Source organism: Myripristis murdjan, chromosome 13, assembly GCF_902150065.1.
Source record: "Myripristis murdjan chromosome 13, fMyrMur1.1, whole genome shotgun sequence".
NCBI lineage: Eukaryota > Metazoa > Chordata > Actinopteri > Holocentriformes > Holocentridae > Myripristis > Myripristis murdjan.
In genome coordinates this window covers 36781461-36808371 of record NC_043992.1, presented here as the reverse complement: position 1 = coordinate 36808371, position 26911 = coordinate 36781461, and the positions used below count along the sequence as shown (strand labels likewise).

General features: G+C 41.1%; 2 protein-coding genes across 2 annotated transcripts; both read right to left on the bottom strand.

The window, feature by feature from the left end:
* Positions 1-4: 4 nt before the first annotated feature.
* fam181b (family with sequence similarity 181 member B) lies at positions 5-2410 on the bottom strand. The gene is given in 5 exon segments (XM_030066428.1): positions 5-1205; positions 1208-1284; positions 1287-1348; positions 1350-1384; positions 2378-2410. Coding segments are annotated over 5 exon segments (1266 nt in total). The 3' UTR covers positions 5-146.
* Positions 2411-5072: 2662 nt separating this feature from the next.
* On the bottom strand, positions 5073-22184 carry prcp (prolylcarboxypeptidase (angiotensinase C)). Its single transcript, XM_030066596.1, has 9 exons — positions 21709-22184; positions 16353-16493; positions 16166-16267; positions 15528-15709; positions 14205-14362; positions 11607-11779; positions 8268-8435; positions 7962-8149; positions 5073-6162 (listed from the first exon to the last, which is right to left on the bottom strand). The coding sequence occupies exons 1-9, from the start codon at positions 21868-21870 to the stop codon at positions 5958-5960; spliced, it is 1479 nt and encodes a 492-aa protein (XP_029922456.1). The 5' UTR covers positions 21871-22184; the 3' UTR covers positions 5073-5957.
* Between the last annotated feature and the right edge of the window lie 4727 nt (positions 22185-26911).

Here is a 26911-nt window from a genome sequence, read left to right as displayed (position 1 = left end):
CTCCAGCTGCAATTTCACTTCCACAACAGAGAATCAAACATGACACAGTAAATCAAATTCTCTCAGACTACTGTTAAATTCTTCACCACAGTTTCATATGCTTTTTTTGTAGTATCAGCAATTCTATTAATAAAATTGTCAGTGTCTCATAGAGATGAAAAATTAGCTCTGTTATATCCACCACTTAAATCATAAGTGACCTGAGGTATGGAGCAGTCTGTGAAGAAGTTTGGGAAGGCCAAAGTGCACAGTGTGTTGTCCTCTATGGGCCCAGACGTGGACTCTGAGTGACAGTAGACAGGAGGCTGGGCTGGGCCTGTACGCAGGCTCTCCCCTAGTTTCTTAGACGGTCCAGAGCATGTAGTCCAGGGCTCCGAGTAGAGAAGACCACCGACTAAATGGTGAGCATCATAGGAAGCAGGATCTGGGCCTACCATCTCCGGCTGCACCCGAACCGGCATGCCTTGAAAAAGGTCCTGGTCGCTGACCATGTTGCTGTAATCAGGCCCCAAGAGCTCAAAGAACTCGGCAGCCTCAGGATTGCCTCGTTCCAAGTCCTTTAAAGTCATCCCAGAGGTGGAGCTGACTTTGGAGCAGTTGACAGGCTCAGTAAAGAATGAAGGGGGCAGGTTGCGATGCCTCAGTGGTGGCTTCTTGGCTTTTTCACCCCTAATATCCTTCACAGGGTTGAAGAGGGCTGCCAGGCTCTTGCTCTGCAAATTGGCCTGGACCCCGTCACGCTTAGGTAGAGTTTTACTCTGCAAAGGGCTGGCCTGAGCCAGAGGGGAGCCCTGCCTTTTTACTGGGGTTTCTGCTATGTTCCCTGGTGTTATAATGCCAGTGCACCTTTTGATCTGCTTCTGCAGATACTTACGGTGGTTGACTTTCCTCTTGGATTTTACCGGCTTGTCCAGAGCCAGCTTGATATTGCTGGAGGCTGAGTCTATGAAGCTCAGCAGGTCCCTTGTGGTCTCTCTGTAGTCCCCGTCATTTTCTGCCTCACCCAGGAGACTCCCATCCAGGCTTTTCTCCATGTCATACTCCATCACAGATCCAGGGAAGCAGAAATTCATGAACTGGGGGTTCATGATTGCAGTCTGAACAGCCATTACTCTGTTGAGCCCAGTGGCTTTACCTGTGGCATCCGCTGTGATCCTCGGGCCAGATGTTTCTTCAAAGCATGCCTTTTTCCTGTTTCAAGATAGCTTGCAAGCGCTTGGTGCTGATGCTGTTCATGAAGTTCCTGTAAACATTCCCGAGTAAAACTGACGGGCACTGAGGAAAGCAGGGAGATCTTTCAGGGGGCTGGACTAATGATGTCAGAACATCAAAGAGGAGGGGCAGCGGGACCACAAGACTTAACTCTTTGCTTATGCCTGACCACCTGCAACTAAGAAGGATTTGTCTGAAATTCCCTGCTGAGTTCAAGACAATGCACGCTGTTAGAAATCTCCCCCTCCAGTTTAACTGTTTATGTGTGCTCTGAACCAAAAATGCTTTCATGAAACTGGAAGATATTACTGTAACACTGGCCGGACAAACTTATTAAATCCCAAAGGATAGGACATTTCTGCTGAGTAGAACTGCTGTACAAACAGCATTTTACTTCCAAATAGCTTGCTGTTTCAAGCTTGATTATTAGTTTTAAGCATTTTAACTAAAAAAATATGAAGTCCTCAAAAGTACACAGTCAACTAGGAAAAGTAATTACTCTGCTAATCTGTCAGTGTCATTATTCATGTGGTTCCCCAGTAGCCTTAAAACTCTTCTTTTATCATCATGCTTAATTTTTTATGGAAAGTCCAATCTGGATTAATGACTAGACCTTAATTTAGCAACATAATCTCTCCTCTACCCAAAAATATAAGACTGGGAAATCAAGCCTATGGTATACAGTACTAATGAGAGAGGCTTCTTTTCTGTGGGAAAATCTTTGTGCCCAAACAGATGCCACTATTAGGGAGAATCTTCCCAACTGCTTGCTTGTGTCTTAATCTGCTCATGGCAAAAGTTGATTTCTAGTGCATTCCCAGGCCAGTGGGAATTTCTGCCCTGGCCTGACAACTATTATGGGCTGCCTTTGACATAAAGCCCTACAGGGTCTAAATAGCCTCTATTCTTCGCCCGGCAGTGAAAGGGAGCTTTGTGCCAGAGATTCATTAAATTGCACCTCACAGCCCCTTCGTAAAATGGGTCTCAATAATGAACAGTCGATTTAACTAGAAAAGCTGCCGGAGCTGTTAAATTAAAGGGGAATAAAGTGCAGTTCAAGCTCAGTGTGCCAGAAGAAATGTTGACCTTAAGAAATCCTGGGTATGAAACTTCTGTTGTAAACAATAATGCATTTACAGGAAGTTTCTTGGCCGACAGTGAATACACTGGAAGAAGTGTCTGAATCCGGGATTTTCATGTTGCCAGTGCTTATCCTGAATTAAGTGAAATTTCTGCCATTTTCTCCTGTTATTTTGAGTGGATAGGCTGGTACATAGATTTAAAAAAAAAATAGAAAAAATAAAGGAAAAAGTTGTATAATGCATCAGAAAACTTTTAAAATGTGGTTATTTTATAACAACGTTGTTAAACATATCCCATTCATACTGATAGTATGAGGGTTTTTCCTTGTTTAATTGTTATTTTTCTTTCATGTCAGGTTAAGTGATGTTTTGGCTGAATAATTGGAAGAGGATTCCTCCACTTTAAAATTGCATGTTGAGGTGAGGCAGCGACTCATTTAAGAGTCGGGGTGAGGGGGGAAAAAAAAGTCTAAAGCAGTGAGGGAGAGGGACCGTTAAAAAATTCTTTCTTATGTAAATTCCTCGGGAGAAAAGGGACAGTGAAACTGATAGTACTGATCTAATTATCTGTGGCTCAACACAAGGCTCTGACTGAAAGGAACTCCCAGAAAACCTAAAATCTAAGAGTTACAAAACAAAGAACATTTGTATATTTTCTTGTCTTGTTTTTCAAAGCTGCTAAATTAGAAGCTCTCTTTCATTTCTCAGAGAGACAAAGAATGCATGTGGGTGCACTACAGAGACTTTGGATATTCATTCTTATCCACTTTACCTGGTGTTACGTTCAAACATATGTAGTCAAATATAAAGAGAAGTGCAGGGAAAAACGGAGGCCAGCTGCAGCCACATCATGAACTCTCACACACGCAGTGTGTAGGTGTATTGAGCTTCTTAACGCCTGCCCATGACGATTTTGCCCAACTCTCTTTGCTAGCGGCACAATTTTGGCAAAGTGACATCATCACAGTCATGGCACCCATATCCCCCCCTTTTTTTTTTTTTTTTCCAGTCAAGGGGCTTTGGCTTTTGTGCTGGTGGGTCATTCACATCACAGAGGCTGACGCTCAGATTCCGGAAACAAGTTTCTATTGTCGCATAAAGGCTGAGAGGACGAGAGGGGATGGGCAGTGGCAGACCAACTGGGGAAAAAAAAAAATAAACTAACAGAACAACTGAGGCGGTTTTGAGTCATTCCAGCCTGCAGGGCATTCAGTGTCAGGTCAATTGTGAAGTTATTTGTTCAGCTCCTAAAATGGACCATTATTTATTTTAGCAGTAGTCATAGAGGCCAAATTGTAATTTCGAAAATCTTGTTAAGCTCAAGGTACAGGCTTGGGTCGGAGGGGACTTTTAATTTGGAGAAAATAGTTAGAAAGATCCTCTTTGCCTCTTCCCACAACCAGCTAGCTGTTAAGTACACAGATCCATATTGTTGAGATATTGTTAAACATTACCACCACGCCCTCTGTCCCCGAGAATTTACTTATTCAGCACCCAACCCCCAGGGAGCGAGGTGGCTGTCCCCAGAGCTCAGTGCAATGTGATGTGACACACACAGGCTTAATCTCTTCCTACGAGTGTGTGGTCCCTGTCCGAGTCGGGACGTACTCGGAGTTTGGGGTCAGCCGAATACTAATAACATCTTTGATTGATGGCCAGTGTCAGACTTAGAAAAGGCTTGCAAAATTAATGACCTCTCAAAGTCCTGAGAAAAGTTTAAGGAGGGCGTTTAGTGACAGAGACCTCCTCCCCCATGTTTAGCTACGTTTCTCTCTGCAGATTGTCTGAAATTCAGTCAACCCTGTGACAAAATGTTGAGAAGCCAGGCTTTTGTGTCTCTTGGTAGAAAATCAACCCACATACCGGTGCAGGACGTGTTCGCCATCTGCTTCACAAAGTCGTGTCATATCAAGAACTATTACTTGATGTGGGTAGCAAGAAAAAAAAAAAAAAAAAAAAAAAAAAAAGAGGAGGAGGAGGAGGAGGAGGGGGGCTGACCAAATGGCTCAAAGAAAAACACAAAACAAGCAGGCGTTTTGTCATTGTAAGTCAAGGTGCTTTAGTTAGTCCCAGCATTTTTATATGACACTTCAGCAAAATCGTTCTAATTATCTTGTGGGGGAGAGAAACAGCCAAAAAAAGAAAAAAAAAAAAAAAAACTTTGACTTCATGGTGAACCACAAAAGGCCTCCTGGTCCCTGACGAGTCCTGCATCCCCTCGCTGCCTCACTCTTAACCTTCCATCAACCCTTCTCAACCTCTTTGGCACCCCATGCGTGCATTAATAATATTATTAGCAGGGGGGGAACAAACCAGGGACCATGGGCTGTCTTGGTGCTGCAATTTAGAGCTTTAAAGGCGGCCAGTGAATGAATACGTGCCAGGGGAGTCCCACAGGTTGGTCCACAGGGGCAAGGTCAGCAGGCGATGCTGCAATAGCCTCCCACCACTCGCTTTATTGGCCTCCTCCGATTGACTTTTTATTAAATCCCAAGCACATGTAATTTTTCCTACTAGACTGAAGACACCTAATAGCCCCAGTCTTTCTAAAAGATTATAAAAAGGCAGGCTTTTAAGTCGACAGAATCGCATTCATGTGTGATTAAAAGACAATAATTAAAAAAAGATTATATGCTAATACAACATAATCACTGGAAGACGAAGTAGAAGAAGTTTCTTGGGAATGAGAGCATTTTAAAGGAACGCTACAATGTATGAGACTTTTATAGCAAAAACTGAGAAGACACAGCTCTTTTGTAAAGATTTACAAATCAGGTTTATTATTACAGCCGGAGGAGTGAAAAATAATCAGATACAGACAAATACAAACTGAAATCTGTTTCATTTTGGTAAACCTCAGCCAAACATTTCTCCTGAGACTTGTTAAAAGGTTCTTTGCTGCATGTGTCGAAATACAATCAACACTTTTTTTGGAAGAACTAATCCAGTTGAATAATTACAACTGGCAAAAACAAGAAACAGAACTGCAACACGACTGAAAGAAAGAGTTTCAAATTATTATTAGAATTATTGCCTAACCATGAAATTAAATCTAAAGATGCGAATAATGGAAAAGGCATCCATTATTCCCTTGCACTGAAAAGGACAAAAATGAGCATTTGGAGGCAGATGGGCTTAAAAAGTGGGCCTAGTTTTCATCAAATGTCTTTTGATAATGACAACATCAGCGATAAATACACAAACAAAGAGACCCTTAGATTACTTTAGCTTTAAAGAGCTATTAACTTGATATGTACATGTAATTTTTGCCCCAAAAAACAGTTACACCTTTCTGGCTCCAAGCCCTGGAATATATTGTTTGGCATAAAGCACTGGAGTGTGTATCTAATCAGGAAAAAAAAAAACACAGTGTTGTTCTTCTCTTCTTCCAGAATTTAATATAAATATTATTCGAAAAAGCTATTCGATTTGTGATACCCTAAGTGAAATCAAGTTAAAAATTAAGCTTAGATTTCATAATTTCATTTAAAAAACAGCAACAATCTCCAACACTGGCTAAAAAGAAGGATAAACTTTGGCATTTGACAAACAGCACCGTTTCAAGCACCATGTGAAGCAGCTGATTGGAGGCTGGTAAATCTGGGACGTCGCTCACATCCCAGGAGGCGAAACCTTTTGCTTTGCTTTGAGAGGCCGGTGAGTTCAAGGTGCCTTTTTAGCCTGAAGGATCCACTCCTTAAAGTACTTCACCTCCAGAGCCCGCGCCGCCCGCACTGAAGGGGGGTCGTAGTCGTTGTTGTAGCGCAGGTCCAAGTGATGGGCTCCGTCAGGAATCACGATGGCGACCAGAGAATCTGTTATGTTGTGAGTCACGCCGCCGCCCGACCACGGGTCGAGTCCTCCGTTACTGAAACACAGCAGCAGAGAGAGCAAACACTTGGAACAGGCGATCAGGAATCTGAGTGGAGATGATGTTACACTTGGCCTAAGGGGCACACACTGCAAAAACGCAAAATCTTACCAAGATTATTTGTCTTATTTCAAGTCAAAAATGTCTTATTTCTAGTCAAAATATCTCATTACACTTAAAATAAGACATGATCACCTCAGAAGTAAATTGTTTTTAGACAATTTTCACTTGTTTCAAGTGAAAATTCACTTGAAACAAGTGAAAATTTGCTTGTTTCATTGGCAAAATTTGCCAGTGGAAAAAGTGAAAATTCACTTGAAATAAGTGAAATTTAGCTAGAAACAAGAAAAAATTTTTGCCAATTAAACAAGCAAATTTTCACTTGTTTCAAGCAAATTTTCACTTGAAACGAGAGACAATTGTCTAAAAACAAGTTACTTCTGAGCTGATCATGTCTTATTTTAAGTGTAATGAGATATTTTGACTAGTAATAAGACATTTTTGACTTGAAATAAGACAAATAATCTTGGTAAGATTTTGAGTTTTTGCAGTGCATAAAGGTATATAACCTGCAGTACAGCACTACTAATAATGATAATTTTCACTGTCAATGAATATATCAGTCGATTTTTCGGTTAATCATTTAGTTAATAAAGTCAAAAATAATAACAAGTGCTCATGGGAAGTCAGCAGAGCCCAAATAACGTTATCAAATTGCTTCCTAAGTCTGACCTGAGTGAAAACTTTAAGTAAATAGATTAATTAAATATTATTAAAAGGATTAAACAGTGATAAAAATTATAATAAAGTTTCTGACAATCAAATCGTTGATTAATCGACTAATCGCTTCAGCACTTATGAAGTTGCTCCCAAAGTTGGGGGACCCGTGGGCTCCTTAGAGACGCTCCAGGGGTCTCCAGAAAATGAGCAACATTTTAATTACACCATGTTAGCCCCTGTGGAAGTCGGTACAATGACAGCGTGTTTGAGGATGATTACTTTGCTCACAGCTCTGTAGGTCTGCTAATCTCCAGCAGCCTGTACTGACCTCGTGTGCCGCGCCCATTTTCTCTGTCATATTTGTATTTCCGGTCACTGGACTTCATAGCAACGATGCAAACCAACTAAACAGCCTCTATATGGACAAAACTGAGTACATACAGTAGCTCATTGTAATAAAATTAACTGTGAGGAGAAAAAAGCGAGTGGCTTGCTTTTTTTTTTTCATTCAAAGTGCAGGTCTATAATTCAACGCAGATCTGTTTGTTGGGTCCTATACACATATATATGTGTGTGTGTATATATACATATAGATATATATAAGTTGAGAAACCTCTTTATTAGAGTATTTACGTACAATATCATGAGTTATAGTTAAGCTAAGTTAGTGCTTGCAGACAAATATTTGTTTCTGCAGGAAGAGTGTGCCTCCTGCCATCACAGCCTTCATTAAACTGCCAAATGATATCTCGGGCTATTTTTTTGGTCAGTGTCTAAGTAGCGCTCTTTAGGGTTTCCATGCACAGGCTGTGAAAATAGTTAAGTATGTAAATCGTAAAATATGTGAAAAATAAATAAATAAATAAAACTGTTTCTTTCTTTCTTTCTTGTGACAAGAGCTTCACAGCATGCTGCAGACCTGGGTCAGTGCTTCTCATTATGTTCCTCTCATACACAGCATGCAGATTTTTCACATGAATTACATCCACGGTACCAGAGAAGCCCTGGAAAGTCACAGAGATTGTCTTTCGGGTCGTAATTCAACCCAAGTCTGGGTTTTGACATGCAACATTTACCTGAAGATGATATTGCTGTGTGCGGCGATGTCCTTTCCCCCATACACCGTGCGTGCCCAGTCAGCCCGAGGCCTGATACCAAACAGTGTGTGACACTCATCCGAGAAAGCTTGGAAATTCCACTCCTGAGGTTCAAACATGTCCTGGACACCGTCCGTGCACATGGGCATCACCATCTCCGTGCAAGCCTGAGGATGAGAAATTGAAGCCACATTCATTCTGACAGGTAACGCCGCACGCTCGTTCGTCTCACGGTTGCTTAATGCAGCGTGACCGGAATGATAGCTGCACTTTGTGTTGTCGCACCTGATAGTACCAGCCGAGGAAACCCAGGCTGCCAGTCGCCGTCTGGGAAGTGTTGAGACAGGAAGCACTTCCGGTGTAGTTGTAGTAAACTTTGGCTGCTTGGGAGATGCCGTGCAACAGCTGGTAGTCAGACACGGAGGCATTGAAACCAAGGTACTTGCACACCACCTGGAAAATATAACAAATTATCATAAATGGCATGAAAAAATCAAGTCAAGAGTCCCATTACATCCCCCACTGTTGGTGCAAGTTTGGGAACTTTTTGGTCTGTTCGTGGTAATGAGATGGGCCAAACACTTTCATTTTGCAGAAACTGGTTATCAATGTAAAAACATATCATTCCCTAAACATTCATCAAAACAGTACCTCAGACCCAGCAGCATCTGAGATACTGGGCATGAAGATTAGGGTCGTGTCAGCCTGGTGGTGGCAGTGTTGCGGGCCGATGAGATTTACATTCAAAATGCCAGCCGCCAGTGTCAAAATCCATCATTCCCCAAGTTTCATCAAAAAACAGGCCAGCAGAGGCACAGAAATCATGCGTGACAGATGGATGGACGAACGGATGGACGGAGCCAAATCTACAGTCCTTATAGTCGGTGTTGATTAAATGAGCTTAATTAAGCATTAATAGTTTCATGCATGGTGTTTATGAATAACACTGAAGTGGACAATTAGACTATCAAAGTATCTACTGTCTTAGATCCGAGCTGTTTACTAGACTTGTTTTGCTGCGGCCCATAAAGTGTTTTTCCACATAGGAAGCTGTGGCGCCTCATTTGCATATGAAATTCACTGGAATGAAAGTAAGCCTAACTTGAATTTATTGCTCTAATCTTGGCACAAGAGGAAAAACATTCCATTTACTTAATGCAAATGATCTCAAAAGATGTATGGCTTAGAGGCTCTCCTCTCCTTTTTCCCAGTCCATTTGACTATGTCTGATGTCTCAAAATTAATAATGCGGCTGATATTAAATGCTTTGAGTTTCAACTTTTGTTTGATTTGACTGTAGCTGCTGCTCTGAGTGTTGTTATGGTTGCAGCGGCAGAGTTGGCTCTGGCCGTTGTTCTGCACTCTTTGTGAAGCACAGAAACTGGGCTTGCTTGTTTGGAGGTTGGAGGGGAGCTGCGCTAGTGGAGTCTGTTACTAAGGCTTTTGTCTGCAGGCTGGGGAGGAGTTGGTGGTCGATGGATGAGGAGGGCTACAGACATGTCCAACCAAAGATTTATACCGTGAAAAAAAACTGCAATTGCTCCAAAGCATCTTCTCCCTACTTTTCAGATAGGATTAGGCTTATACATTCATCTCTGCCAACAGATTTCCCTCCTCTAAGCCCTCAATACCCCGTTCTCACACTCACTCAGATAATCACATTAGCTTTGTCATTAAAAAAGCTCCTCTTTGCACCCACTGCCTAAACCGCTTAAACCACCCATAGGGGTCGCATACATTAAAAGCAAGGAGCCAAAAAACGCAAAATGACCATTTAGTGTTTATCTCACCTAACGTGTTGCACCTGGTTCTATTTTTGTGGCAAAAGTGTGGCAACTGGTATGCGGTAAAAATTCAGCTTGGACAAGAGCGGATAAATGAGCCAAACAAAAAAAAAAAAAAAAATCTGTGGTAACAGTAAACAGTTTGTGTATGAGGCTGCTGTGTGGGGCACCTCGGAGGGGCGTTGAAGCACCGAGCAGAAAACAGAGAGTTGAGGGTCAATAGTGGGGCTTGGTTTATGCACGTGACATGCCAAGGTGACTGATAGAATGCACTGCACCCAAGTCAATCAGGCTCCACAAAACAGCCGCTGTACTGTCACAAGGTCTTTTCAGCGAAAACAAAGGACACAACAGAGAGAGAGGGTTTAAAAATGTGGAAGACTTGGCTTGGACTTTGAATGCTAAATAATGCATATGTTGATATGTTACTCCTTTGGCAAGTTACTGTAAACTGCTTTTTCCACATGAAGTGTTAAGCTAAGTATTTGTTAGAGTCCTGTTCAAATGAGTGTGGTGAACCTTTGTCTAATGCCCTCATGAGCGGCACTGGGCAAAATGTCCTTTTTCTGTGGCGCCATGTGACCGGCCTTAGAAGAACACCTCAGAGATCTGAAGGAGTGTGCAAATGAAAGGGCCATTGGTACGAGAGAAGAAAAGAATGGTGGCTTACTTGTAGCTGCTCATCTAAAGAATACTTACAATCTAAAGGAAACTAGATCCTTATGAATATTAATGAAGTTAATTGACAGCTGTTGTAAACAAAAGCTTGGAAGACCACAACAAACACTTGTGACACACAATCGGCTGAATCGCACATTCATTTCAATTAAGGAGTGGATGTCAGGCCAAATCAAGCGTTTAACTAAAGACAAACATAAACTTGAAAGTTGCAATGAAACAGAAATTAATTTGGTGTTCAGCTAAATGTTTCTTGGCTAATTCTTTGGAGCCCAGGCAATAAATAACATTTGGAAGACTTAAAGTCCCCCTCCAGCCATTTATTAAGCCCATAAAAAAACAATCTCTGATCATCAACATTACATATTTATTTAAGTTTTTTCCATGAAAAATATCCCTTACTACCTTAAAACTGCATTAAATATAACTCTAAATTTTGCCCTGATTAAAAATGCGCAGATCTATGAATATACAAATAGTCGCTGCCCACCTCCCTGCCTGCTGGTACACAGGCTCGTAACCACAGCTCTGTTCACAGAACCAAGAAATATCGCACCCTCATGAATATTGGGCCATATTTGATAAAAAAAAAAAAAAAATGTAGTGAATTTGTTTGTTACATTAATATTGTTAATGTGAAGCAGCCATTTCAAGTTGGTCTGGTTGATCTTCAGCTCTGTGTTTACAGAACCAGAAGGTCCCATCTCACGACACAATTATACCATTATTTGATAATCTATCCAGGAAAAAATATATTTTTTCAGCAAATCTTTCAGTTACACTAGTATTGTTCATTGTTCAGCCATTTTGAGTTGGTCTTGTTGTTTTTCAGAAAATAAAACACTGTTGTGCGAAAGCACCACCCTGTCAGCAGGCAGGATTGACTGCAGGATCTGTGATGTACCAAATCTGTGATGTACCGGCCTGGGTTATGTCTGAATGTCAGATTTTAGGGATGTGAAACTTCCCCCGTCACGGTTCCCTTCAGTAGAGGAAAGTGAAAACACCTCTCGACTGACAAACTTTGCACGGATACAAATCGGAATAGACAGGGTCAGACATTTAAGGGGACATGAGAAAAACCCATTTTTTAGCGAAGGGGGACTTTAATTTTAAGATATTGTTTCTTGTGTTAACTGTCTAAACATGTGACCACATTTACCTGGATGGGCCACCGAGGCAGCGGTTGGAGAAAACTGGCTTCATAGGGGTAGTCCACCATGGCCAGGTTCACCCAGGTCTCTTGGAGCCACGCCTTGAAGCCGACAGCATCGTTCCTCTTTTTGAGAGGTGTGCACAAACTAAATTCATCTGACAGCCACTGAAGACCTCGACCTGGCCAAAAGAACACAAAAATACGGGATTAAAAATAACTGGAAATACAGGAATACATCCATGCTTTGGCAGTTTTGAAGCAAACTGTGTTAATGCGTCCATATTAGATTAAAGTAACTGTCCCGTCTGCTTTATATCAACAGTTGAATTAACATCAAATATCCAGTCGGTATCACTGAGCTTTGACTCCAACCCCCAGGGAAATATTTGGAAATACCAAATTGTATTCTTTTTCGTGCCCTCAGTGTGTGTGCCACATGTTTTTAAATCACTTTAACCAACAAACATTCATGCAATAGCTGATTTCTATCTTCATTCCAGCTCTGACTGATTGTTCCTCCCCTTTGCCTTTTCTACAAACAGCAACAGCAAACAAATTACAGCTAATATTTAGTGTCTCCTCCCACATTTATTTCACCTGACAGTAATGATTACAAAGCTGTCTCACAACGTAACTGCTTGTTTACTTGTGTTGCAAACTGAGAACACTGATCAAGGTTTTAGTAAACTCTAAATGCAACTTATGTGCGGCCCGGCCAAGGGGAAAGCTTGACCGATGAGTGTAGTGAGATTTTTTTTTTTTTTTATAACTCAAGCAACAATGAACCTCGAGAATGTGAAATATTCTGTTACTTAACAAGCCTTGTGCAATTCCCTCCTCCTTCTTTCTTTGATTTTGGCATACCTTAAGAGCAGCTATTAAGCTGCACTTTGAAAATGTTGATAAAGGATTAAAGTTTTTTTTTTTTATTGGTCTACTTTACCACCTGCCTCCTGATGAAAATCAATAAGCACCACTCAATTCCAAAATGCCTGCAGTCTAGCATTGTGCAAAATGGAAAAGGTGGCTAAGAAAGTACTTTTTTATGGATGAGGGTTATGATTAGGGGAAGAATTTTTGATCCAGAACTGACTGCTAAAAACACAAAGATAATTTGGTTATAAATGAGATTATAAATTCTGTGGATCCACAAAATCAGTCTTCCACTGACTGCAACAACTCTATAGAGCTGCTCCACATTTTACACCCAGTGACACCACACGTTTTAGTATGACCTCTTTGAGTTTTGCATTTTAAGAGAGGTGGGTCTTGTTTAAAAAAAAAAAAAAAAAAGAAAAGATTAGGCTATCCTACATCATATGAAAAAACATGAAGAAGTGAAAAGTGAAAAGGTGTCCCTTATCAAAGAAGATGAGGTTACATATCATCTATGTTGAAGGCAGAATGAGCAGGATTTGTCAGCTGTGGTTTATAAACACAACATTCAAAGTTGGCCCCTCGTCCCTGGCTAAAATAACCACCAGCAGCAAGCTTTTGTTTCCTAGGATGGCGACGGAATCAAAGGCTTGCCCAAAATGTAATGCCATCGTCCTTGGAAAAAAAAATATTGGCCTGCTGGCACCTCCGTGTCCAGCAGAAAACATCGTCATCCTCTCCCTCAGCGCTCGCCAGCGAGTGGAAGCCAACCCCAGATTCACTCTCGCTGTGGAACAAGCTTTGTCAGCTTGGCGTTTCACCTCGCTAGATTTCCTTTTTAGCGCAATCTGCGTCTGCAGTTTTTGATGTCGTGCTATTGATCTGGCACTGCACGCTGTGATTGGCTGGGAGCTACACACTCGCTGCCCAAAGGCTGATGCCCAGAAGAGCCGTGAGCTCAGCAAAACAAGAGAATCCAGGCAGAGGGCAGAGTCTCTGCAGACACACACACACCAACACACACTTCTAGTGGCTCATAAGTGATTGGGATTGAGAGGGATTATCCACATATACATTGTTTTTTTTGTTGTTTTTTTTTTAGGAAAATCCTTCTCATTCTGCCTTTAATAACTCACTTAGTCTCATATTAAGTCGAAAAATGTTGTTTTTCTTAAAACACAGGGAAAAACCTGCCAGTGGGATGAGATAATCTCACTTGTTTCCAGGCAGTTTTACTTCACTTCGAATTTTTCCTGGGAACAAATATAAATGTGTTGAAACGAGGCAGAATAAGGCAGATCAGCCCAAGAGTATCAGGAAAATGACACTTGATTCAAAAAAATTCTGGAAACAAGTTGATTAGCTCTGGCAGATTTTTTTTTTTCCATTTGTTTGAAGAATAACACATTTTAACACTGAGCATTACTTGTTATACTGGGCATTCTTTGCAGTGTGTATGGTAAGCCACCCTATACTGTAGATTATTATTCTAAATTACTGGAGTGAGAGAGCCACACAGACTATTCCTTAGAGCATAACAACATTCAAAAAGTAAATAAATCCATCATAACAACTCACTATCATCAGTATGCTGCCTGCCTTATTTTCAGAGTTCAGTGGTGGCAGGTAGCCCATCCAAAACTATCAGCAGAGAAGCAGACTCCCACTCCCTTCTGCCAGCAGCCACTCACAGAAAATGCTTCCCTCTGTTTGCACAGCATGACTCACCAGTGGAAGAGACATTATCAATAGCCTTCCATGACCTTCTGATATTTACATCACAGTTAAAGCCGCTGCTGGCAAAGTCCTGCGTTACTATTTTGTAGAAGTCTCCACATGGCACCATCCCAGGAAACTGCCATATTGGTGCTGAGGCTGCCAGGGCGCTGAAACACAAGAAAGAGAAAGTTCTGAGACTCAGAAACCTCTCCACTTGTTTGTTCCCAACCTCACAACAACACAACCATCATCCCAGCTGATCTGAACAACACAAAGGCTGCAGCAGCATCCTGAAGAGGCAGGCTGATTTGGGTATTATATCAATATAGCAACATGACACCTGACATTGTCTGGGATTTTGGATATAATATCGTGATATGGCATAAGTGTTGTCTTGTCTTGGCTGCATTTCAGCAAAGGGATGCAACTGTCTGCACTTATTAGACTGTTGTAGCTGTTCTGCTATTTACCTCATCCTGCTTGGTCGTCATATCCATATTACTTATGACTGTTTAACAAAAATCTCTTGTGTGTAAATATCTGATGAAAGAACCATCAGTCATCCCTTATAATACAGTATAGTAATACTGATACAGCTATTTAGTCAAAGATGCTATCATACTTGATTTTATCACCCAGCCTTTCTGCAAAAAAGTTGCTGGATCCTTTCTTAGTACCAGCAGTGCCTGACACAAAGTGCTACTGAGCAAGGGCACCTAGCTGCCATGTTTTTGTGTTAACAGCTCATGCACGCACAGGCAGAGGAAACTAGCTAAAAACACAATGATACAACACACCCAGCAGCAGCTTACTAATGCTCATTATACAGTTAAAATGGAACAAGAGAAATTTTTATGTAAAAATACACCCTTACCATAGGGATAAAGCATGAACTACAACTGCAGTAGAGATGTGAATCACATTCCCATTAAGTGAGATGCTATAGATTCACCTATTGGCCAAATTAAAGTCTAGAGTCGAGGAAGTCTAGGAAGTGGTGAATAAAAACCTAAGACCAAAATGCTGTCTCTGAAAAAGCTGAGAGCATGCGCGCCAACCAGAGGAAGCTGGACACATCAGTGTTCTATTTGATGTTTTGCCTCTCTCATCTCTTTCTTGAAAAGCAATAACAGACCCGTCCCAGTTGGTGAACACGAGCATGCGGTGCGCAGTTTACTGGTGTCACGTCACATAATTTCTGGGTACTGAAGCTGAACTTTTTCAAACAGTTACCTTTTTGCTGCCATTTGGAGTTGCCAAAGTGTGAAGCTGCCTAGTGCAGCATTATGTAAATGTAACCTGCAGCTGCTCACAATCACAAAAACATCTTACCCTACAACTATATTGGGGTATTTCATTCTCATCCAGGCGGAGAGCATCCCTCCATAAGAGCCTCCAACAGCGATGACAGGGCTGAGCTGAGCCCCCGCCCTGCTGTTCTTCAGCTCCTGAATCAGTACCGCAAAATCTGCCAGGGCCTGCTCTGAGGTCAGGTAGTTCAGATGTTTGCTGTCCTGCAGGTTAATAAATAAGGAGTTTTGTTTGAAAAATGAAAAGGCCAGCATTTGGGAAAAAATAAACAAACACATCCCTAGAAAATTACTGCTGGCACTGAAAATGAATTTTTCAGTGTTATTAAGTGTTCAATAAGGGAATTTTCCAATAGGAAATATATATAGTGTATTTTTATACATAATACTAGCAGTTTGATCATTCATACTTTCAGTATACTGACAGGAAATCTCAACTTCTTTCTTTTCTTTTCTTGCTAAATACCATTTTGGAATGAAGTATATAGCATCAAGTATAGCATCTGTAGTATATATAGTATATAGCATCTGTTAACTGTGAAGGTCACCAACTAACTTTGGATTCAGCATCAAAAAAAAAAAAGAGGAGAAAAATATGCAATTTAACAGATTATACTTAGTTTAAAATAGCTCAAAGTGCATCACTGCATCTTTACCTACACTGTAAGACTCTTTTCCAAATGGCAGAGACTCTCCATAGTAACGATGTTCTGCAAAAACCAGCATGGCGCCCAACTCCTCTGCAATTTCCCACATGAAGCCCTACAAATGATAGGCTGTCTATTAAAATTAAGATCACATACAATGTAAATACAAGGCAAATGGGTGGAAATTGCCCGGTGTTTACAGTGTTGTTGCAGAACCAGGTGATGTCGCCTTCATTGCCGGTGTAGAACAAAATTGGGCCTCCTTTCTGATGCCAGTGTTTGTCATTCACAAGGTACCGCTGTTTGAAGACGCCATCCTCTAAGAATCCAAAATGATCAATCTGGAACAAGTGAAAATGAGTCAACTGTAAAGTTACCATGTAGCCATAAATACAAGCACAAACTGGCATAATTTCACAAAAACATAATTAACATGCTCAGCGTGTTGCTGTTAGACAAGTCATTAATGATGCTATATGTTGCATTTTTAAACAGAAACATGTCATTGTCAAATTAACAGTCTTACCTTGGTATAATTACCATAAACAAATGAGATCACAGCTGAGATGACTGGCAGCATCCCTCTCATCCCAGTTGTATTATAACACTGATGTTTCGAAAAATTCCCCCAAACCCTCTTGTATGACCCATAGTCACTCTACATGCATTTTGGCTCCAAGTCTCAATAAAATGATCTCTCATTCCATTTATGCCCTAACATCCTGTTATTACAGGAAATATAAAATTGAGGGAATAAGAGTGTCACTTCATGGGGATTTTAAGAGCAAGAAGAAGGATCAGAGCTTACTTCATCAGACTGCTATTCACTGTTATCAGTTAACGTGACTTTTAAACTCGACAGCTGTGTATTTCTTGTGCTAAAGAACAGCGCCCCCTTCCTGTTTTGTGCTATACAGTAATCTCCCTTTGTGCTGGAAAGCAATACAAGCAATTTCACAGAATATCTGACTTGGTGGTAAGCGATGTAAAACGCTGTCTGAAGACCGGAAGAGATTGCCAGCCTTCTCGGCGGTGGCCATGTTTGTTTATGGTAACTACACCAATGTCTAAAAACTACTGTGTGTGCTGAAAAGCTCAAAAATTGTTAAGCTCAATAGAAAAAAACACTTAGAACCAAACCCTGTCTCCTAACGTGTGTGGGAACGTGTGTTTGTCATGGATTATGTTTGTTTGTAACGTATCACGAGAACATTTGTCATCATTTAGTCCAAGCTAGGAAGTAGGTGGGGTAGTGGATGGATCAAACAAACGACTAAAACTGAAACTGGCTAAAATGCCACCCAACATTATATACAAAACATGTTGATGAGAAATGTGTATTTCTGATATGACAGAAACAAACATAATCTGTGAAAAAAAAAAAAGTTTTGCTCTAAACAAAATCAAGAATGCAGTTTAGCTGTATGGGAAAGTAACTTTTAGCAGACTGGATGAATTGTACCACCTTGAAAACTCTAAAACTTAACTTTTGTGTTCTTAAAGATGCCAAATGCACAGTAGCAACATCATAAAGAAATCATAATAACCTTAGTTTTTGGGGAAAAAAAAAACTGAAGGGATTCAGACACTATAAATAGGCAATATTTAATTTTTACATTTCTTGTCAAAGCAGCACCAGAATAAATTATTTTTTAGTCCTTGTGGCAACAGCTGGCCTCTTTTCTTCATGTTTTAAAACTCTATAAGTGTATGTGGTTACACATAGCACCTTAAAGGACGCAACAGTAAGGAGCTGTGGAGGATCCAATACACTCCAAACAAACTGCTGTGAGCTGGGTATGATGAGTGGGTACCTGGCCTTGTGCCAGCCCTGGTGTTGTGAAGGGACAATCCTGAGGCTGGACACTGGGGTAATTAGCCTCAATTTGTATTGAAAAAAAAATCTCGAGCCAGTTTAAGGGATGCCACATTAGTTCCACTTAAGATGAGTTGTGAGATATCCTTTCATCAAACCTCAGGGATTCTCGGGTATCTTCCCCTTTCAACCATATTTCCTGCATTCTGCATCAAACAAAGACCGAAAGAAACCAATAACCCCATGGAGCAGACAGCCCCATGAGGCTGCTGAGTGCCATAGCAGAGTTGTCCAACGCTTGAAACAGCCCCAACACTTAATACAAAATGTTTTTGTTTTGTTTTTTCCCCCCCTCTCGCTCACTTCCCTTCTCAGTGGATACAAAGGAGCCAGCAATGTTATGAGCCAATGACAGCAAAAAGATTCGGGGGCCTGAATGTGTTCATTCAACCCTCTACTCCTTGGCGCTTGGCAGGGCTTTTAAGTGTGAGAGGGACCAACAGACGGTTTAAAGGAAAGGTTCAGTCTTTCAGCAGCAAAATATCTTCCACTGTGGAGAGTTTGCTTCCAAAGTTTGGAAAAATACAGAGAATAAAGAGTATAAAAGTGTTATAATTTTGTCAACAAAGCATCAGTTATAGAGAAACATGATTTGTTTGAAGTTTGTGCTAGAAATTATTTCCTATTTTTCCAAATGGTGGACATCTAATTTTGGACTGAAACTCTCCAAAAAGCAAAGGCCATTTTCAGATTTTTATTTAAACAGTGAAACACACTGATACAGCTCTTTTTGTACAGGTGTGCCTAGTGTACGAGGCAGAACAATACATGGCACTAGAATACCCTGCAAAGTTGACATTGTTAGATATAATATTCCTATGAGCAAATATCAGCTGAATGCCAAGACTAAAGCAGTTAAATATAAAACCTGGCCTACCAAAAGGACCTCTGTTGTGTACAATTTCACTTCCACCTAACTCAGTATGCATTTTACAGGAACTATGAGATTTGGTTTCTTAACATATCCACATCCTGCTACATAGTGCCACCGTGTGGTTACTGCAGGCACCACTTGAGCATGGGGTTTTCAAATTAAATTCAGGGCACACACTGCACATCTATTTGACCAGTATTGCTGCGATAGCGCAAGATAGGAGGCTGCATCTGTCGTGACACCGTCCAGCAAATGGAGTCCTGTGGGAAACGAGTGAAGAACAAACTACAATAAACTAGAGCAGTCAATCGGCCAAAAGGATGCTAAAGGACACTTCCATTCATTGTCTGCAGGCAAAACACAGTTAAGAGGATTTCCTCTGGACAACTGCTAGATCACTTACTGTTCTCTTCACACACCCACAGATTAAAAAATACAGAAAGCTGTAAGATTGATTATACATTTGTGAAAGTGTGAAGACCACTGCATTAAAGCAAGTGATAATGAAAAAGGAATAGAGATATTACTTGTTTACAAAGAAGTACCATCTTATTCCATGTTGATTAGCTGGGGAGGAAACGGACAAGACAAAGGGCATCAAAAAGGAGGAAATGGTGCTTTCAATCTTCTTAATGGCTGGGCTGATTAGGCAGGATGGCGTGGGCTGGATTAGGTGGGGTGCATTGTCCTCATCTCCAAATACTGTTTTGATGGCATACACAGTCCTAATAGTGTGGACTGCTAATACACACTTTAACACACTATATGTATAAATCAATTTGTTTCTATATTCATACGCAATGGTGAAGATGAGATGTTGAAGCTTGCCTCGCTCATTATTTAACAGCAGTTTCTTTCAACTTTATTAATTATTAGATCATATTTTCCCTGTGCACACACATTGACTGCTTGTACTGACATTGCAAAAAAGTAAACTTCCAACTTGGACCATTAAATTATGCCTAAATACTCAATAAAGACTGAAGTTTAACAGTAAATTCAAGCTGGTTCTATGTTATCCAGGATCCATGAACACATGTGACCTATGAACTTTTTTTGTGATGGAACATGCCAACACATGCTTTATATTTATGTGTAAAACATAACAACATATATGGCAAAATATGATTTCCTCATATATTTGCCTTAATGTAATTTATTAAAAGTGAGCAAACCACATGGACATAATAAGTAAATAATTAAGTCTAGTATAGACTGGTATTTCACGTCATCTCATTGGTCTTGACTTTTCAGACCTGGGCACCGGCACCTCATCAATGCTGGTTGTTTGGATGACACATTTTCCAGATCACATGTTTTAAGGAGCGCCTGAATGCATCATCAGTATCTGTTTCAAAATTCTGTTTCCATTATTAACACTCTATTTACTGTCATGGTATGTGATGTGTGTGCAGTGTGCGTGACATGTATGCACATACCACATGACTATTTCAACACACAGCATTCAAACTATACTGAAATCTAAATATGGAAATACCCCACTTGTCCTGCTGATGCTGATCACTGCACCTCATCAAAATAGCCTAAGGATACCCTCGAATTTTAAAAAATACAGAAAAAAAGTGCCTCAAAAATATTGTGACTCTCAGCACAATGAAAACGCTTACTAATTAGCTGTTAATGATAAATTAAGACTTCCAGCTGGGGAACACCATGAGGTAACCAGCCATAATCAGGAACCAAATTAAAATTTCAAGGATTCAGGTTATACTTTTTTCGCCTTAAAAGACCTTTTACTTTCACTTAGGCCTACATCAGTTTATTCCAACTTACTATGACGTCTACAATGAATCTATATGACAATTATCCATGTCATCGTATAAGCGGGTGGGTAAACTGTGTTCTGCCAATAAAACAGTGGGGAAAATGAATTTAACTGAGTTTACCCTTCACTGCATCCCAAGCTGTGGGGATAGGAGCGCACTCAGACAAAAGCACAGTCATCTGATTGTATGAGTCACGTTAGGAGCTCACTGAGCATGATCTTTTGTTTACCACCATACCCAAGACGCAATTGGATTCTCAGTGAAGTAACACTAAATGAAAAAAATAAGGGCTGCAAGAATAGCTCTTGTATACCCCTGAGGTGCAGCGTTTCAAATTCACTGCGCCCTGGAGACCTTTTTAGGCAAGGAGCCAGAGGGCACAGTTACAGCTCTGCTGGCAGGAACGGAGCCAATTGTGATGGTTTTCCCTCACTACAGGAAGCCAGAGGGAAACACTTATTGTCTCCAGACACGGCAGATGAATAACTTGTGCAGAATTAACTACACAGAAAATTAAAGAAAGAGCAAGTGGTGTATGGTGAACAAACAGTGCAGCCTGTGATGTAGTGGTAAATAATAAGCTGGCTTTCACTGTAAGCAGTCAGTAATCATCATTATAGGACAAACCGCCACTTGCAAAGAAACAAGATCAGCTGTATTTTTGCAAAGCATTTGTATTTTCAAAAGACTCTATCTTCATAAGAACTTTCAGTTTGATTCTACTGAGCATGACGCATTTTATATCACATACCCTAAGATTTATTTGTCTAAACATGTGAGTCAACTAAATTTATGTGGATTTGACCATCCACTAAATCACTACATGGAGTCTACATACTAAAATTGTACAGGAAACCACTAGAGAACCAAAAAAAAACCCCCCAAAAAAACAAAAAAAAACTGAAACAGAAAGAAGGGAAGTCATGTATATGCAAATCATAGCTCTAACATCTATTTTAAAAGACTCTTTTAACAATTCGTTAAGGCATATATACATTTAATGGCAGTTTCAAACTCACCTTCTGGTTAAAGTAGAGTGTTTCATAGCTGATGGGGTTCCTCTTGGAGTGATCTACAGCCCCAAGTCTGGTGAAAAGTTGTGATTTGAGGGCGATCACGTGTAAACAAGTGAGCCACGGCGTCAGGAGAAGCGTGGCCGCGGCTCTCCCCGAAAGCTTCATCTCTGCTGCGGCTGCCTGTGCCTGAGATACTGTCAAAGTGCCTCACAGATCGATCCGTACACAATGAGGTCGCATGATCCCCGCAGTGGGAAGAGGAGACCTGTCTGGCTCCCCGGAGAGGAAGTAAGACTCGCTTGTCAGCAAATCAAGAGAGGTGTGTCAAGACAGCCGCTGGGGCCAGATTTAGCAGCGTGGCGGAGGGGGCACGCCGTCCTGGATGTGTCGGTCTCATTGTCGTAGCACGGAGTTATCAGTTTTAATTCAGGTTCGGTAGTCGTCCCGCACAGCGATCTGGTCCCGAAAGAGCCCAGACAGTTGACAGAGAGGACCCTACTGTAAATAGAGTCGCAAGGGCTGATGGGAGTTGTAGTTCTGTTGAGTGTACAGCCCTTGGAGCAGAAAAAGTCAGTTGGGGCAGGGTTGCCAAGTCCGCGTTTTTTCCGCCAAATTGGGCTACTTTTTAAGTGTTGCCGCGGGTAACAAATTTTGTCCGAGGGTTGGGCAGACATGAATAAAGATTCATATTTTGAATGACTAATGTTTATACCCAAATCCTGTCAAACTGACTCCGGGCCAGATCAGCATATAAACTATCCACATATGTCACCTGCTCCACAGACAAATAATATGCCAATGCTGTGTGAGGCCACTCAGCACATGACCAATCACATCATCAGCACCACTCAGCTGAAGTAAGGTATCCCATATTATATTTTAAGTTCTGATATACTGTAAATTAAATAGGTGAAAGAACTGTTTCGGGAAATTGCCTTTAATGTTTATGATGTTATTTATAGATATTATAGCGCATTTTGCAATTATAGCAATGCTGTTGGACTTTAAAAGCAACATATATGGATTTTTATGGGCATATTTTGAGTTCTGGTATTGGGCTGATTTTTGGGCCGTTTTTATACCCGGTTGGGCTGGTTTGGGGCTGGTTTTGAGTTGCTGTTTGGCTGCTTTTGTCTCACAGATCTGGCAACCCTGGTGTACAGCCCTTGGAGAAGAAAAAAGTCAGTTGGGGTAAATCTCAGTGGGCTCAGACAAATAACCCGCTTTGCTCTCACCCTTTTGAGGTAACATCCAAGTCCCATCTGGTTAAAAGAAAAAAAATTAAAAAAAACAAAAAGGACAGTGAGATACATGAACGCTTAAACGGCTTTTAGCATTCGTTTGTAGCCATGCTAGGCTAGTTTGAACTTTAAATATCAGGCTTCATAGAAACAGAATTAAAGCCCAGTCCATTTCTGTGGCTAACCTTAATAATTTAGAGCATTTTTTTTTTTTTGATACCAGCCAAACAACAGGCACTTTGTCTACACTGCTGCCGCTGAAAATATGATTTCTGTGGCTGTCAGCACATTTTCGTCAGTTAGTGGTAAGAGCACTGAAGTTTGGCTTCCTCTCACTAGCTGCTCCATCTCTGACACTTAAGACTTCCACTTGCCTTTAGGAAAACATTACTAAACAAACAAACAAAAAAATAAATAAATAAACTGTTCTTTCATTTTGACCTTATATTGACAGCAAACTTGTTCCATGTCTTCGTCCATTTAGCGTTCTTTTGTTCAACCAGTTAGAACAGTAGTCCTTAACCTTTTTTTGGGGCCAGCGCCCCCTAGAGGCTGTCCAGGTCCCTTTCTGCCCCCATCAACTAAAATGCTATAAGCTAATTCTCTTACAGGAATATGAATGCTGATTATTAGTCTGTAACATATCATTATAAAAGCATGCCCCTGAATGCCAAATAACAGATTTGATTTAACTGTATTACCATTATCATTAGTTTATTAAGTTTATGAGTGTGTGCTAGAAATTTGACATTCAAAATTCAATTAATTAGGCCTCTTATTGATCACAAACAGCAGCCAATCAGAAGGCGGGGTGCTAAACTTCACATTCAAACTTTAATTATTAACAAAAAGCAACCATGCTCCAAAGAACTGGGCCCTTTATTTCAGTACATATTTAATAGGTCCCTGCAAACACAGCAAGTCCCCAAATGTTGGAAGGATGCCATAGTAGTTCCAGTCCCCAAAACCAACTGCCCTAAGGTGCTTAATGACTTCAGACCTATTGCTCTGACATCCATTGTAATGAAAACTTTTGAAAAACTTGTGAGAGCTGAAATTATGAGGAGGACAGAGTCTGATATTGATCCCTTGCAATTTGCCTACAGGCCACACAGAGGGGTTGAGGATGCCACTGTCACCCTTACAAATATGATACTCAAACATGTAGAGGGGAAAGGCACACATGTTAGGCTTTTATTTATTGATTTTACATCTGCTTTTAATACAATTCAACCCCATGTCCTAACGGATAGGCTCATGGAACATTTTAATATAAGTAATAACCTTGTGGGCTGGATCCTAAATTTTCTAACTAACAGGACACAGAGAGTACGGGTCAATGGCACTTTATCTGACCAGAGCTGTACCTCTACGGGCTCCCCCCAGGGGTGCGTATTGTCCCCTCTTCTGTTCATTTTATACACAAACATGTGTCGCAGCAGCAGGGCGGACAGATTCATCCTGAAGTACGCTGACGATTCGGTCATTGTAAGTCTTCTTCAAGGTAATGAAGTATGTCATGGCCCGATAGTCCAGGAGTTCACAGACTGGTGTGACAAATCATTCTTGCAGATGAATGTGACAAAAACTAAAGACATGCACATTGATTTTAGAAAACAGTCCCAGGTCCAGACGCCCACAGAAATAAAGGGTCAGATAGTGGAGTTTGTGGAAAAACACAAATATCTCGGCACAATCATTGACAACAAGCTTACATTTGAGGCAAACTGTGAAGCTGTGTTTAAAAAGGGAAACCAGCGTTTGTATTGTTTGAGGAAATTGTCTTCTTTTCATGTTGATAGAACCCTACTGACTCTTTTTTATCGTGCTTTTATCGAAGCCATACTATCATTCTGCCTGGTGTGTTGGTATGGCAATCTGTCTCTTCAAAATAAGAACTCCCTCAGTCAGATAGTAAGGTGGTCCAGTAGGCTGACTGGTGAGCCACAGCTTTACCCTGAATCCCTCTACACTAGGCAGCTACAGAGGAAGGCTGCTTCCATTCTGCTAGATGGCTCCCACCCTCTGCACAATGAATTTCAGCCCCTTCCATCAGGGCGCAGATATAAACTGCCAGCCTGTAAGACAAAGAGATATAGAGAGAGTTTTGTCCCCTCAGCAATTAGATATACCAACAAACAGTTGCCAAACCAAACTGAATAAATGACAACTGTATGTGTGTAAATGTATGTATGCGGCTGGCAATCTTTTAATGCCTCAACTCTGAATTTTGAATTTTATTTATACACTCACATATTAACTTATTTCATGTCCTTTGATCACACACAGCGCTGCACTTTTATCTGTCATTGTTTTAATCAGTAGTACTAGTAGTTCCATGTGCTGATGTAGTGCTGTGTTTTTTTTTTTTTTTTTTTTTTGTCTTTTGTTTTTTGTCTCTTGTCTCTTGTCTCTTGTCTGGGGGGGGCTTCTCACTGGCTGCAACCCAAATCTACCTCCGGGTATAAATAAAGTTACCTTAAACCTTAAACCTTAAACCAATCAGAAGGCGCTAATAAATTCATCTTACTTTTTCCAACGGAAAATGAGAAAAGCCGATGAAAAAAAAATTAGAGGTTAGACTGGGGAAGAAAAAAGAAAGAAAGATAGGCTATATTGCAAGCCTGTAACTTTTGTAAACAAGCTAAATTGTTTTTAAAGCTAGTGTGAGCTGTGTGCTTGCTGTTTCCCTGCCAGTTTCTCCACTGCGGGCTGCAGAGATGTTCATTTCAGCCGCAGTGCGCCCGGGGCCGTCAAGTCTTGGACTTGGACTGCGTGTGTAGGACTTGGCTGGATCCCTGCTCACCAAGGTATGATGTCTGGAAGGCAAGAAGGAGCAGCCTTGTCTTCTCCCAGGGAGCCAGGTAACACTCCGCATGTTTGACCAGCATGCTGCCCCGGGCAGATGTGCGTCATTTGGGCCTCTCCGTCGCTCTGGATATCGATGCTCCTGGATAGCGGAGTCACATTCACTCACGTCCATCTCAAAGTGCCAACATTTGTCAGAGGAAGAAAGCTGAACAGAGAATGGTTGAAATCATTCATTGTAGCCTACTTTTGGTACCCTGTTATTTCTAAACTTGAAGCTGCATCAGCTTGGATTCTGTCATATCATCAGTTTTCTCTTAACCAGAGGGGATTCATGCAGGCAGAGGCCTATCCCTACGGGAGTGCAGGACCTCCCTCATCCACTTGATAAAATACTGAGACCTGTAGCGGCAGAGTGTGTTACATTAAATAACCCAGTCAAACGGCTAACCCTATAGTAGCCTATAGTTTGGCCACGGGTCAGTTTTTCCCACTGAAAACACATTGTGGAGATGCATAGCCTCCTGATGCCTGACGTGTGCTAACGTAGGCCTGCTCAGAGCTGTCCACATCAGATCAGATAATAAATTTAAGAGATTTCAGCACCGACCGCGGTCCACCATTGATCCCAGCTGATCTGTGGATGTCTGTGTCTCTTTCACTCTCAGGTTATAAAGCCCTCCTCGGGTGGGGCTAGATGCTGTTTTTGGACATTATAGTCATATCTGGGATTATCAGTCCACAAAAATCAAAATAATCTTGCTGGCGGGTCAATTTTGGCCCGCAGGCCGCCTCTTGCCAGCCACTGGGCTAATCAGAGGGTAATCCGAGTTCCAGTTTTGAATAGGCTCTGATCACACATAAAACACCACACAAAGAGCAAGGAGAGCCGACTGTACACACCACTGACCTATAGAGGCTTTGTTGTAGGGACAAAGAGAGAGACAGACGGACTTCGGCCGAGTTTTCTCCTCTTTCTGTGTGTTAAACTGTGTTTTCCAACTGTGTTTTCCTACTCTGACGCGCTTTACAAAATATAATAATAAAAAAAAAAAAAAAAAATTAAAAACGATGCACGTCGCTCCATAGAGCACAGTGACAAGCTGGGAGTGAGCGAGTCAGAAGAAAAGTTTAAATTTAGCAGGAAAAACCTCGGG

Excerpts from the sequence above, each read along its gene's own strand:
- prcp (XM_030066596.1), bottom strand. The coding sequence starts at position 21,870 with ATGAAGCTTTCGGGGAGAGCCGCGGCCACGCTTCTCCTGACGCCGTGG. Across the intron at positions 15,710-16,165 it reads TTGGAAAAGAGTCTTACAGT|GACAGCAAACATCTGAACTA; the intron begins GTAGGTAAAGAT and ends ATTAACCTGCAG. Across the intron at positions 8,150-8,267 it reads TCCTCGGCTGGTACTATCAG|GCTTGCACGGAGATGGTGAT; the intron begins GTGCGACAACAC and ends TCTCATCCTCAG.